Here is a 15415-nt window from a genome sequence, read left to right as displayed (position 1 = left end):
GATTGTCCCGAATATGGTTATTCCTGGCTATCCAATCACAAACAGCCAGCTTTGGAGAATAATTGTCATTGGCTGGTCGGTGCAAGGGAAGCCCAGTGATTTTGCTTATTTATCGCTAGTTGTCACTAGTTGGGGTTACGCCATACATAAGTAGAAGCACCTTTATGTTGCACATATCCTCCCCTCTGCCTACATAAACTTTTGCTCTTCCACATTCTGACCTATGCAGTGGAAATCTGGGCATACTTGCATAAATTAAGATGCATGTCAAGTCCAGAACTGCATTTACAGAGTGGTAGTTTTATAGGAGACTGAGTGGGTTTATAGCAACTTGTAGCCAACCAGAGGAGCATTAGAATCTTAACAGCAGCACAGATGATTTCAGCTCCATCCATTCATGCATATGGGAGGTTCTAAGACCATTTGTATCCCATGTGGGGCTCATGTCTAAGCAGTGCAGGAAGACCGTGTTGTTATTGTTACAAGCTTGTGCGTTTCACTTGTTCTAGAATCTCATAGATATTTAAATGTTACAATGCTTGAACTTCCCGAAACCTAGACCCCATTGTGAGGCTAGATAAGAGAGAGTTGCTATACATTGCAGAGCCCCTCTATACCATACCTAACTGTTATTTCCTCCTCCTCCCTAGACGTTCAGACCTGCAGCTATGTTGATAGAACGCTCCGCGAATTTTGGTCGCACCTGGAAGGTGTACCGTTACTTCTCATATAACTGCACCAAAATGTTCCCCGGGGTTCCAGTCCATGCTCTCCAGAACATTGATGATGTCATTTGTGAGCAGCGATATTCGGACATTGAGCCATCCACCGAAGGAGAGGTCAGTTACTCTTTGTCATTAGGGGGTCTATGTGCTAAGCCTGGGAGAGAGATAAAGTGGAGAGAGATAAAGAACCAACCAATCAGCTCCTACCTGTCATTTTTTTCAAACACAGCCTGTAAAGTGACAGTTAGGAGCTGATAGGTTGGTACTTAATCTCTCGCCCAGGCTTAGTACATAGACCCCTATGTCACATAGAAGCCACTGAATTCGGTTATATAGGGGCATACATTTAGGGACACACTAGCAACCACACCTTGCAGCTTAGGTCATGGATATCGGTCTTATGTAAATTTTCAGGTACTGCTTATTTTCTATGGCAGAGTTTACATGTGTACAGTGCTGCGGTTTCTATATACTGTAGGTATTTGCCCATGGCAGCGCTGTTTAGGGGGCAGCACGGAGTCTGAGGTGTGGCCTGTGCTGGAAAGTGATGTTGTGCTTGGACCTGAAGTTGAAGTCCTTCCCTCATGCCATCAGTATTGAGGTAAAAAAAAAACGACCCAGGGGCCAGCTGTGCTGAGAGAAAATCCTGGGACACTTAGGGGTAAATTTAAAAAGTAAAAGTGAGAGTTTTTAGCAGTGAGTTTTAAAAGTGATGTTGCCCATAGCAACCAATCAGATTCTAGCTATTATCTTCTAGAACAGGGGTGGGGAACCATTTTTCTGCCAAGGGCCATTTTGATTTTTAGAAAATCATTCGGGGGCCATACAAAATTATTAACTTAAAATTAGCCTCCTATATTTGGTTAAAAACGTTATTAACTCCCCCTTAATGCGATGGCTGTAAGTAACTGCTTCTCTTTGGTATGTTGCCAGGCAGAGTCTGGAGGGGCAGTCCCTATGGATGTGTGACAGGCAGATTGATAAGGCAGCCCTGGGGTCCTCTCAGTCCTAACCAGCCTGATGACAGCACTGACTGTACACACCCCCTGCTGTGCCACCACTGCCTGCTTGCCCACGCTGTTAGGGTGAGACCCTGCACGCCCCTGCACTAACCAGCTCAATGGCAGCCATATGGCAGCCCTGATTCCCCCCCCCTTGTGCGCTGCCTGCCACCGCTGATGGGGAGAGAGCCCTGCATGCCACTCAATGACAGCCCTGACACCCTGATTCCCCCCCCTCTGCTATCTACCGCCGCTGATAGGGAGAGAGCCCCTGCACTAATCCGCCCGATGACAGCCCTGACACCCTCCACCGCTGCGCTACCTCCCGCTGCTTATAGCTGATGACAGCCCTGACACACACACCCTCCCCCCGCTGTGCTACCTGCCGCCGCTGATAGTGCAGCAGGGGGAAGGGGTGTGTCAGGGCTGTCATTGGCTACCTGCCGCCGATGACAATCCTGACATTCCCTCTCCCCCGCTGCGCTACCTGCCGCCGCTGACAGCCGCTACACTACGCTGATTCTGCTGCTGCCGCTGACAGTCGGCCGGGCCAGATGATTTCACCTTGCGGGCCGTATACGGCCCGCAGCCGGAGGTTCCCCACCCCTGTTCTAGAAGGCGCTAGTTAAATGTTAAGTAGAATCTGATTGGTTGCTATGGGCAACATCACTCTTAAAACTCACTTCTAAAAACTCTCACTTTAGTAAATGTACTCCTTACCTTCTCACCCTGGCCAGTAAAGGGTCTAAAGTGCGTCCCGCAACAGGACCCCAGAGCAGGCAAGAGGCTACAGGACCAGCTGATGGCATACTGAGATCCCAGCCTGCTTTGGACAAAGATGGTGACCACCCACAGCTATAGCGAGCGGCCAGGCAGATGGTCGCGATGGTCAAGACCATCGCGACCATCGGCCTTGCGACGAGACCCTTGTGGTAGGGTTTAGTTGCCGCAAGCACCAGAGTGCTTTCGGCTCTAACAGAGCTGAAAGCACTCCCACTGACATCACTGGTGATGTCAGTGGGGCCGGCCCCAGACGGTAGGCGTTCCTATGGGAACCCACGCCCCCAGCCCGCCCACCAAAGCGGGCGTGCTGTCACTCAACATCGACAGCACTTTGGTACGAGACCCGGAGCCACGGATTGCCCGTCGCTATCTGGGTCTCGCACATGCACACAACGGAGCCGGCTCCGTCGTGCGCATGCGCACTGGGCCACCATCGACCCGCTTGCGAGCGCATAGCGCTCGCGAGCGGGTCTGAATCAGGACCTGTGGTCTAGTTCACCCTTTATATCTGGTAGCGATAAGGTTCGCTGAAATTCTCCTAGGTAACAAGGATTGCAGCGTACACATGTCCTGCTGGAATCCTTCCTCTGCGATCACCATCTTGGGATGCCGATATCAGCAGAAAATAAATTTTAAAAAAGTGCTTTATTATTTCGATAAATAATAATAATGTTTCAATTGGCATTTTAAAAAAAAAAAATTATATTTTTTTAAAAAATATTTTTTGACACATGCTTTCAGTTCCACTGACCATGCGTGAACCAGCTAGCCGGCTCACGCATGTGCAAATCCCCCTGAGTGCGGCCTGGTGAAGCCGTACATTAAGCCTTACAGCTCCTGGCCTGTATCGCTGAAGCAGCTGAGCAGGAATAAAAATGTATGTTTTATTGGTCGTTCCCTGGCGATAACAGATTTCCTCTCACTGCGCTATACAACCATTGTTATAGTGAGAGCTCAAGTAGATAACAGATATGTAGGTGCTAACGTTCCCTCAGGCCCTCCCGTTCACCTCACTTAAAAACACCCCTACATTTGTGAGCCACGCAAAAGTTATGGGAGATGAGGCATCAGCATTCAACCTCTGCCGCTCAACATAAGTCATTTTTATCCTGGACACACTGTTCTTCATCAGGGTTTCCCCAATTTAACTAACCAGGATTGAGATAAGGTGTACCCAAAGCCTACACACCGTCATGGCTGCCATATTGTGGACTGTACCACTGTACAGGACGACAGCACTTACCAGGGACCAGTGACAACACAGAGCCATAGAAAATAGCTGTTGTCGTAAATCAAGTCAATTGAAGACAAAAAAACAGAACTGCGAATTAGTTGCAATTTCCTTTAAATGAAACTAATTGCTGAAATGTTCTATCTGTAGGTGATTTTCAAAGTCCTTGACCCAGCTATTAAAGTGGAAGATCCCTATAGTTTGCAGATCCAAGGTAAGTCTCCACAGGAGCTTATTTTGTACATCTGTGTCACTTATTAGTACGTGCATAGCTCCGTGCCCCTTCCTCAGACTCACCTGATTCATAATGCACCAAGGATTATTATTTTATTATTCTATATTGTGCAGACAGACGGCTTCTATGTAACAGTTGCTGTGTGTCCTAAGGGGCATTTCCATACCCAGCCCAATTACTATATATTCATGTTGTGCACTGGTTAAACGCAGTACAAATATTCTCTTCAGTCTTCTCATTGTATTTCTATAATATCTATAAAGCTGCATACACACACAACGATTTAGTTAATGAACGATTTTAGTAAACAAATTTCTACCTTGAAAAAATTAACTAAAATCGTTTACTAAAGTTGTTCATTTACTATGTTCATTTAAATGTAATGAACGATTTTTATGAACTACAAACGATTTTTGCATATTAACTTAGTGAAAATCGTTGAGTTGACAAGTCTGACTGAACTACAAACTACAAACGTGAACGCGCATGAACAATAATCGTTCATCGTTTGACTCAGAAAGTGAACGATTTTTACAAACGATTATCGTTAAACGATATCGTTTAACAATAATCATTCAAAAAATCGTTGTGTGTGTAATGCACCTTAACAGGAAAGTTGTAGTCAAAATAGTAAACTTTTACTGCAGGGGTAGGGGGAATCGGTATGTAATACCGATAGCGGCAGGCCGAAATCCCGACAGCTAAAGGTAAGTAACCTAACCCTCCCCTCTCCCCTCATAACCATCCTATAGGGGTGCCTAACCCTAACCTCCCCCCAGGGGTGCCTAAACCTAACCCCCCCTTCCCACTCCCTAAACCTAACCCTCCCCGGGAGGGAGTGCCTAACGCTCACCTTCCCCCTAGTGCCTAACCCTAACCCGCCCTTCCACTAGCCTAACCCTAACCTTCTCTGGGGAGGTGCCTAACCCTAAGTCCACCCGGGGATCCCTAAACCTAACCCCCCATCCCCCGACTAAGTGTTATACTTACCCGTCCGAGGACGATCGGGATGGCATGGGTCGTTGTTCCAGCATCGGGATTAAGATAGGCGTCGGCATTTCAACGCTTTTCTTAAGTCCCTTGTTGGGTAGGATTTAGACCAGCGGCAACGCGTCCGTCGGTCTATTAACTACAACCCGGGGGGGGAACCTTTTTTCTGCGGAGGGCCATTTTGATATATATATATATATAATTACATTATTCGCAGGCCCCCTCCATGTGACATCACACGGGGGCGGGGCCACAATCGCCGGTGATTACATCAATGTCTGGAGCATCCTGAGGATGTTCCGGGGAGCTGTAAGGGCAGTGGTGTGACTGTCTGAAGCATCCTAAGGACGCTCCTGGCGGCACTGCTGCATAGATTCTGGCTGCAGGGTGCCATTCTAGGCACCCTGCTAGCCAGATGAGGCTAGCAGATAAAAGCTCAGAGGGCCAGACCAAATGATTCCGCAGGCCTTATACGGCCCCCCCGGGCCTGAGGTTCCCCATCCTTTCTTTACTGGATACTAGTCAGGATTATTTTCACGTGATTAGAGAACCCTCAGAAATACTCCCTGAATTGTATTCCCTGATTTCTTACATTTTACACATCTGTTGTGGGGTCAGGAACAGTGGGCTTGATTCAGAGACGCACGCAATGCCGATTTTTACAAAGATCGAACGTTTGTTTGCCATTGCACATGCGTATAAGCCGCACTGCGCACATGCTGCGATTGTCTTGCGATTCCGCACGTACAGAGGATCCTTTTGCAAAGTGAGGGACAGGCAGTCAGCATTTGGGGGAGGTAACAGGGGGTGATCAATAAAACGCAGGCGTGTCTGACCGTTTGAACACCGTTACATGGGCATGCATAAATTAGCCCTTGCTATCTCCTATGCAGCATGAGAGCCCTCCGCGTGTCAGGGGAGCTGGCGAGTCAGCGGCTGGTCAGACCTGACGCAAGTTGGCCACTTGATGTGCGTCGATGTTACCGATACTTACACAGTTAAGCGACGTCGTACGCATATGAGAAGGCAGTGGTGGGTGTCCTTATGCTCAGGTGATCTTTGCAACCATTAGCATATTTTCGAAGCTGCGTTCCATACAAAATCGCAGGTGCGATCGCATTAGCGTTCATCTCTTAATCAGGCCCAGTGTGAATAGTATTCTGTCAGCGGGTGCACTGTGGTATATATGGGGTGACAGCCCGCTGCCTGCTTAATCAAAGCAAGCCAAGCGATATTAGTAACATTGCATTTAGATGCACTATTTGACCCAAACTATAGCAACCAATCAGATATTTGCTTTCACTGCCTAACTTGCTCTAGACAGATTAAATCTAATTGCTGATTGGCAGCTCTGGTCCAGAACAAACTTTGCAATCTGAATGCAATGTTACTAACTGGGTTCTGTTGTAGGATTGAACATTTAAAATCCGCAGAGGAATTGATACCAAATACTTATTTTATTTTGTAGCAGGGACATGTAGTCAGTGTATAAAGAGCAGGGCCTCCCCTGTCATACTCTTGAGATTTGATATAAAAATGATTAGAATAATACAAAGAAGATATTTATAACTTATAAACATCCTCTTTGTTTATTTTAGTCATTTTTCTAGTTAACACTCACCAGCTTTGTGGAGCTCCCTGGGACTCCAGGGAGATGAGGCAGCAACAGCTCAGCCTTGCGGAGCTGCACAGAAAGAGAGCTAATCAGACATGCCGACTTTCTGGCAGCCCCTTTTGGGAGGGAGCTGCCAGGTTGGTGCAGCAGGGTGGGTGGGGGTGGCTGAAGTGGGCGGAGCCCGTGCATTCGTGTCATCGTGGCCCCGCCCCCACTTTATAATGCCGATATTACCGGCATTGCAAAGCAGGGTGTGGGGCTATGATGACGCGCATCAGCACGGGGGGCCAGCGGACGATGCGGGAGACTTGCCTCCTCTTGCGGGGTGCCAGGAGCGGCACCCGATTTTCAGGAGGCTCCCGACAGTCCTGGGAGAGTAGGCAAGTATGGAGCTAATAGAGGAATGCCTCTGAACATGGGGGTATAGCTCGAGCACTGATGGACACCTTGGATGTGTAGTGACCAGGAAGTGCACTGCAGTGTTTAGAGCTCGGAGCTCAGGGCCTGATTCAGAGCCGCTCGTAAGCGGCCGCTCGTTCGTTCCGAGCGATGTTCGCACATCTGCGCATGCGTATGGGTTATAGTACGCATGCGCGAACCAGTCATTGCGGTCGAAAATCGTGTGTTCGCAAAATAGCAAATGCCTGCTAATTTGAGTGACAGAATGAGGCATTTGTGGGTGGTAACAGGGGAAGGTGCTTGAAAACGGGGAGTGGAGATCCGAACGCTGGCGTGCCAAACGGTCAAAACGGGCGTTTTAAGGGTGTGCATAATTAACAAAGCAGCGTCATTGACCATGTCACTTGGTTGTCTTTTAGCCTGAACTGCTCGCATGATTGCGGTAGGAATATGCTGCCACAAGCACTGCGAGCAGTTCAGATGCCTTTCGATGTACTCGATTAATCAAATAAATAGCGGAGATGACGTATGATGCGAGCGGCCAGGGGGCGTTTTTTCCAAAATAGTGAGCGCATGTTTCGTTTGCTCGTTCAGACATAGAGGCATCAAAAAGACCGCAAAGAGCGAGCGCTTAATTTAAATAGCCAGCCCCTTTTTCTGAACGAGCGGCCGCAAATAGCGTCCGACTCTGAATCAGGCCCTCAGTCAGCAGCAGCAAGAGAAGACACAGTGATGCAGATAGGAGAGTGTCATGTGACCAGGAAGTGCACTACAGTGTTTAGAGATCAGAGATCAGTCAGCAGCAGCAGGACAAGACACAGTGATACAGGTAGGAGAATCAATGGATACTAAAGCTTAGTGTAGTGATGGGAGAGTCACAGTGAGTAGGGGGTGAGACAGGCTCCCAGCACTCAAGACCCATCTCTATGTGTGCCTCCCCAGCCATTGACCTCACCGCACGTCACTGTTTTGTAGGCTATACTAGGGCAGGATATATATATATATATATATATATATCATAGTGAATACTGTGTAATGTTGGCTGTATATTTGCACGGTAGGAGAAGCTGGCATGTTAAAACTCAATAATAATAACAATGTAATTATATAAAAAAAGTTTGATGAATAGTTCTCTTACACATTTTATATTTCAGTTCCCCCTTCCTGAACTTGCCATTTGTGTTATTATGTGTGTTGTTATTATTACTGTAGATTATTTTCACATAGTGTACTGTATTAGTTATCTAGCAGTGAATAATTTATTTGTTGTGCAGAACTTCTCCAAATCACAAACTTGAGGATCAACTTCACAAAGCTTCACACGCTAGGAGATAACCTCCTGGACCAGCGGGCTGAGGTACTGCAGAAGTATTATTACTCCGTCTACGAGCTGGTGGTGCGCGGGAGCTGCTTCTGCTACGGCCATGCTTCCGAGTGCTCTCCCGTGGAGGGAATAGCAGGAGGAGTTGAGGGGATGGTAAATATGACAAGTTACTTGAGGTCTTAGTACATGGAGTGGAAGCACTCACCCACATGTGTTTTATATGCCAATGTTGCTGGCAGCGTATATGGATCATGACAGGGATTGGCGATTGAGGACTGGGACATCAACTGAGTGTTAGGGCTGAACTATCACCACTATAGCCTAGGCCAGAGGTTCCATAAGGCGGTCCTCAAGGCTCCCCAACAGTTTTAGAGATAATTTGATATAACCACCTGTGCTCAACCATGGATATCAGGAAAATCTGAACTGTTGGGATGCCTTGAGGACCGCGTTTGGGAACCTCTGGCCTAGGCCATTGGTTCCCAAACTCGGTCCTTGAAGCACCAAAGAGTCCAGGTTGTAAGGATAACCGTGGCTAAGCACAGATAGCAAAATCAAAATGAATGAGGTACTAATTAAGTCACCTGTGCTCAAGCATGGATATCCTTAAAACCTGGACTGTCAGGGTGCCTTGAGTACAAGTTTGAGAACCACTGGCCTAGGCCACAACCAGTAGCTCTCCAATAATTGTAAACTATGAATGTCAGCATGATGTGCTGGCCAAAGGCTAGGAGGGAACCTGTGACTGTTCAGCTTGCGTAAAACTATAATTCTAATATGCTCTGATGGTCAAAGACAGGTACTGTAGGCAACCTTTGGGCCTCCATCTGTTATATGATTACAACCTGTGCACAATATACCTTCACAACAGCTTACCTGTGTCCTAGGTAATTTGTAGAGAGAAAAAATAAAACAGCGTACGCATTCTTACCAATATGCAACAAGGTTTAAATATGTACAATGGCGGAACTTCTTTGCCAGCGCCAGGAGGGAAGGTGACCCCCACAGGACTCTGCGCTCTGTGCGGCGACACCACTCGCACGCCCCTTGTTATGGCCCTGGGCAATAATACAATTGACTTTCTTTCCTTCTTTTTAGTTTCTAGCACGTATATAAAATGAGGTATTTGATACATGTATCTTTATTGATAAAAAAATAGTTGACAATCAGTGCAGGGCTTGCAGTGACTGTCTGTCCTCTTACAGATACACGGCCGATGTGTGTGCAAGCACCATACGGTAGGCCTGAACTGTGAGCGTTGCTGGGATTTTTACCATGATCATCCATGGCGGCCGGCAGAGCCCAACCACCCCCATTCCTGCAAAGGTAAGATGTGCCATGTACTTTACCCTATGCCCCGAGATATAGCTGGTCCGGTTTCCCAAGGCTCTCTCTAGCTTAGATGAATAAGAATCTGTGAGACCAGCTACTGCAAAGGCTTATATCAGTTATGTAATTACTGGGTATATAAATTTCTATGTACCAATATTGTGTTTGCATTGTTCTAGAATGTAACTGTAACAATCACTCCAGAAAGTGCCACTTTGACATGGCGGTGTACCTCGCCACTGGCCGGGTGAGTGGGGGCGTGTGTGATGACTGTCAGCATAACACGATGGGACGCAACTGCGAGATGTGTCGACCTTTCTACTACCTGAACCCCTGGTCAGATATCAGGGCGGAGGGGGCTTGTATCCGTAAGTTTATGTCTACTTACTTTAGTGTCTCTGGCTGTCTTACTGTGTCGGCAAGAGAACGCAGATCACAAATATAGATTCACACTAACCTCCAGAATTCCCTCCTACAGCCTGTGACTGTGACCCGGTGGGTGCTTTGGACGGTGGAGTCTGCGACAGCCACACTAACGTCAACCTGGGGATGATCGCTGGACAGTGTCGCTGTAAGGAGAACGTGAAGGGGGAACGCTGCGACAGCTGCAAGGAAAGCTTCTATGGGCTCAGCCAAAATGACCGCCTGGGTTGTCAGCGTAAGGAATGCCTTATATTGCTTCAAATATTATCTTGTCAGTGCCACTGGTGTGTTTGTGAGGCTCCCTCCCCTTGTCGTACCTGGGTGGGATGAACACATGAAAGTTCCCATTTTACTGTATGTTTGGCATTGGGAATGTAACCACGGAGAGAGAGAGAAATCCCATATTTATCCATTATAAGTGGATGGGTTTTAGGGACCCTGAGGTGACAGACTGCTAGGACACAGGCCTCGGCACTATGGGGACGATTCAGACCCGGACGCAACGCAGCGCACTTTTACAGCCGTCGGGGGCCGGGTATGCAAATTCCGTGAATGCCCGGCCAGGCATAAGGACGCCCTCTATGTCTTAGAGAGGGACGGCAGAGTGATCGCACGCCGGTGTAATGACGCCCACTTTTGTTTCTTAGCGCACGTCATCTCCAGGAAGTGTATGATTAATCAGTAACATCGAGCGCCATCGGAGCTGCACGCAGCGCTTGAAGTAGACCCTACCCCGCCGCAAACACTGTGTTCACTGCAGGCTGAAATTCAACCAGGTGACATGTACAATGACGCTTCCATGCTAATTATGCACGCCCAAAGAACGCCGTTTTGACGCTCAGACACGCCTGCGTACGTTCATCCACTCCCCCGTTTTCCAGAACCGTCCCCTGCTACCACCCACAAATAGCACAATCTGTCACTCAAATTAGCGCTAAGTATTTGTTCACAATCGCAGTGACTGGCTGGCGCACTGCGACGCATGCGCAGACGGGCGACTATCGGCGTTCGTGGCTTAGCGACTGGGTCTGAATCAGGCCCTATGGTCACAGCAAGAGGGGACCAGTAGCAATCCGAGGCGTGGTTACAGATGTGGGTGGGTTCGTCTGTTGCCAATATGGACTCTGCTGCAATGAAACAGGGACCTGTTTTAGGGGTCTATTTACTAAGCTGTGTTAGGAGACAGAGTGAAAAGTGATAAGAAAGTGATAAGGTGCCAGCCAATCAGCTCCCAACTGTCATCTCACAGGCTGTGTTTGAAAAATGACAGTTGGGAGCTGATTGGCTGGCACCTTATCACTTTTCACTCTGTCTCCTAACACTGCTTAGTAACTAGACCCCTTAGTCAGATGCTGTAGATTTCGCTGTAAATGGAATTCATCCGGGCATGGAGTCTACACAAGTGCCTTTTGTACCTAATTATGATCATGCTATACTCAGCGTCACTATTACTGCTCCCTATGTTCATGTGTGTTTTTAATTATACCTTCCTTACTCACCTGTTTGTTCACCTCTACGTCTCCTGTTCCTCCCCAGCATGCAGGTGTGACCCCCGGGGGATCATAGCTGGAAACACGCCGTGCGACCAAATTAGTGGTGACTGTTACTGTAAGCGCTTTGTGACAGGACGGTACTGTAACGAATGCCTGGTGAGTGAGCAGCGAGCGCCGAAATAGAACGCAGGAGCGTTTCTCACTGACACAAATGTTTGTCGATACTCCACCATGAAATGCGTCACGATCCGCTCAACTTACAGCGCTACGTAATTAGGCCCTCATTCAGACACACTCGCGAGCGGCTGTCCGCTTGCAAGTGGGTCGATGGTCCGCACTGCGCATGGGCACGATGGAGGGAGCTCCGTCGTGCGCATGCGCGAGACGCGACGAGCGAAGGACTTTCCTTCGCACGGAGTGTCTCATCAAAGGGGGCGTGCTGTCGATGTTGAAGCCGGCCCCACTGACATCACTAGTGATGTCAGTGGGAGTGATTTTGGCTCTGATAGAGCCAAAATCACTCCTGGCCTTGCGGTTGAAAAACTCAACCGCAGGCTTTTGCTCGCAGTTTCGATGGTCGCGATGGTCAAGACCATCGCGACCATCATCCTGCACGCTCGTATATGCTGTGGGTGGTGACCCACAGCTATACGAGCGTCCAGGAGGACGCTCCATATTAATGGAGGTGGGCCCTGATTCAGAGCGAGCGCACTGGTCAGAGCGTCCGGCTCTGAATCAGGGCCTTAGTCAGTACTAAAAGATAATAACATAAAATCTGTCTAACAAAACTGTTTTTATCAGAGGGGCGGCTAGAGATTTATACATCCCACGAAATACAGACGTGTACTCATACACTTAGCGTCTATACGCCATATGGCGCAAAACACCTGGCGCGACTGAGACGCTTAATAGCAAAAAACATTCAGCAGTGGCTGAAGAAGAAGAAATTCTTGTTTTTGGGGGGCACTCGCTTACATAGATATATAAAAAATAATATAGATTCTGTGAGAGAATATGGGTTATATTAAAATATCCGCAATAGTGGATAAGGACACATCTGTAGCTCCAATGGGCCTTTTCCTTTCCAGGACTTATCTATGGCAGCGCAGACCAGTATAGAGAATAACATGTTATCACAGGACAGCATATGGTGTTATAGTGCAGTACACAGAGCCACAACGTATAACAGCTGTCATTATTGTTACAGAGATGGCACATAGCCTCTGCCCGCCGTCTCCACGGTACAACTGCCTATTGTGTACAACTGAGCCCAGGACAAAGTTGCGGATATAGATAATGTAGCTTATGACAAAGAAAAGGCACAGTATTAAGGAAGTGTTGCAATAAAATAATATATATTAAAAAAAAAAACATAATATATATATATATTTTTTTTTACCCATTCCAGCCAGAGTTTTGGGGTCTCAGCAATGACATGATGGGCTGCCGCCCTTGTGACTGTGATTTTGGAGGAGCCTATAACAACAGGTAAGTGTATTAGCCTGTGGTTCTTTAAACGACAAAGCCACAGTATCACAGCTACGTACAGTTCATGCATCATCTGTGGCTGCAGGTGCTCCCTGGAAGATGGTCAGTGTGAGTGTCGTCCCAACATCATAAGCCGGCAGTGTGGGGACGTGCAGCCAGGCTACTTCTGTATGCCTCTGGATTTCTATACGTACGAAGCAGAGAGCGCAAGAGGCCTTTCTCCCACAGACCCCCAAACGCCGGTACGTCGTTTGTACTATATTGCTGTTATGTATTCTTCTTTAATAATTGTCCATTTGAGTTTATCGGTGAGGTGTTATTTTGGCTCTGTAGAGATGGTAATTGTTATTCCTCACAATAAATAGAAATATGCAGAGAAGTATAATAAACATTAAGAGGTCTATTTACTAAGCAGTGTTAGGAGACAGAGGCCCTCATTCAGAGCCGCTCGCAATTAGCGCTCGCTCGTTCAGAAAAAGGGGGTGGCTATTCAAATGAACCATACGCTCCTTGCGGTCTGTTGCCGCCTCCATGTCTGAACGAGCGAACAAAACATGCGCTCGTTTATTTGATAATAACGCCCCCTGGCCGCTCGCATCATACGTCATGTCCGCTATTTATTAGATTAATCGAGTACATCGAACAGCGTATGAACTGCTCGCTATTCTTGTGGTTGGTTTTTCCTACCACTATATTGCGAGCAGTTCTGGCTATAAAACAACCAAGTGACGTGGTCAATGACGCTGCTGTATTAATTATGCACACCCATAAAACGCCCGCTTTGACCTTTAAGCACGCCTGCGTTCTGATCTCCACTCCCCGTTTTCAAGCACCTTCCCCTGTTGCCACCCACATACGCCTCCCTCTGTCACTCAAAATAGCAGGCACTCGCTATATAGCGAACAAACGATTTTCGGCCGCACTGACTGGTTCGCACATGCGTATTAAAAACCGTACGCATGCGCAGATGTGCGAACATCGCTCGGAACGAGCGTACTGCCGCTAACGAGCGGCTCTGAATGAGGGCCAGAGTGCAAAGTGATAAGAAAGTGATAAGGTGCCAGCCAATCAGCTCCCAACTATCATCTCACAGGCTGTGTTTGAAAAATGACAGTTGGGAGCTGATTGGCTGGCACCTTATCACTTTTCACTCTGTCTCCTAACACAGCTTAGTAAATAGATATATAAGTATATATATCTATATGTGTATAAAACTGAAAACTGTAAGGGCAGGATGTACTAAAGGAAAAATGCGGTAAAATCCCCATTTTCTGGGTTCTTACCACATTTCCATATGTACTAAGCCCCGGTCGCCCTTTTATCGGTGCGGAGGGTAACTCCAGAAAAACCTGGCGTTACCCTGTAGAAGCCTATGGGCTTCTTGCCGCACCGCGCTTTCCGACGCTTCGCAGCTGCCCCGCAGACGCCCAGCACTGGCCCCTACTTACCTTAGTATCCTGGTTGCTGGCCGCGCTCCTCCTGCGTCCTCCGCCTCCTCCTCCTAATCTTCCGTCGTGGTAGGCTCCTGATTTTTCGGGTAACACCTGCACTCCCGGAAGGGTAGGCACTGCTCCTGCATTCTGCCCACTTCCTAGTGAATGGTGAGAATATTACCGGGGATAGACGGGTCCGTGTGTTAGGGGTGGGGCCTAATGACGCGGTTCTACGAGAATCACATCATTTATCATTTTAAATATCCAACAAATTCCTGTGAGGGGCTGGGCTTAATGCTGTGACTCGGCCGGTCCCACCCCCAACTCCGCCCACCTGCTTCTCCTCCCCAAGCTTCTCCCGGGGAGCAGAATTTATAAGTCGGCAAGCATGACATACTGAGCCTGATTCTGGCCGCCTGTCTGTAAGTTTATGCATATGCCGCTACAGACTCCTTCCTGGGCACATCTGTGCGGCCGATTGTGCAAGGAGTGAGACTCCCACTTTTAGCGCCCATGCACGCTGTTATACCGATCGGTGCTTCCTTATGTGCCACCATCGGGCGCACCAGTGAAGCTTGCACCAGCCCCACGGCTCTGAATTGGGCCCACTATTACATCATGCTACTTCCCAGACAGCTATTATATTCATTGGAAGTGCAGAATGGAAATATATAGTATTTTACCAGTTCATTTTATATGTAGTTAGAAGAAGAAAACAATACAAAACCCACAATGGGCCTCAGTCACACGTAAGGTCAAATGCGTCTGTGTCTGCTTTTACTTGTTAGCAAACTGTGCATGCGTCATGGGCTACATACTGTACGCATCTTTGCAAATGTACAGACGGTTCAGAGTCTTACGCGGTCCCAGCCATTTCTCTACGGCCGATGATTGGTCATTTGTGGGTGGCAACAATGCAAACGCACTCACGAGAACCGTTCCATGG

At 47.9% G+C, this 15415-nt stretch overlaps 1 protein-coding gene across 2 annotated transcripts in view; it reads left to right on the top strand.

Annotated features, from left to right (window-relative positions):
• LOC148523435 (laminin subunit beta-1-like) overlaps window positions 1–15415 on the top strand; it is a 139779-nt gene that overhangs the window by 69474 nt on the left and 54890 nt on the right. For both annotated transcript variants that reach the window (XM_088473225.1, XM_088473224.1), the window contains exons 6-14: window positions 651–839; window positions 3891–3954; window positions 8254–8456; window positions 9509–9629; window positions 9812–10000; window positions 10111–10290; window positions 11592–11704; window positions 12957–13036; window positions 13122–13278. In XM_088473225.1, coding sequence (XP_088329351.1) covers window positions 651–839; window positions 3891–3954; window positions 8254–8456; window positions 9509–9629; window positions 9812–10000; window positions 10111–10290; window positions 11592–11704; window positions 12957–13036; window positions 13122–13278 — 1296 coding nt within the window. The remainder of the gene's footprint in view (window positions 1–650; window positions 840–3890; window positions 3955–8253; window positions 8457–9508; window positions 9630–9811; window positions 10001–10110; window positions 10291–11591; window positions 11705–12956; window positions 13037–13121; window positions 13279–15415) is intronic.

This window comes from Taudactylus pleione, unplaced genomic scaffold, assembly GCF_031769625.1.
Source record: "Taudactylus pleione unplaced genomic scaffold, aTauple2 ptg000133l, whole genome shotgun sequence".
In the NCBI taxonomy this organism is placed as follows: domain Eukaryota; kingdom Metazoa; phylum Chordata; class Amphibia; order Anura; family Myobatrachidae; genus Taudactylus; species Taudactylus pleione.
This window is presented reverse-complemented; position numbering and strand designations above follow the sequence as displayed.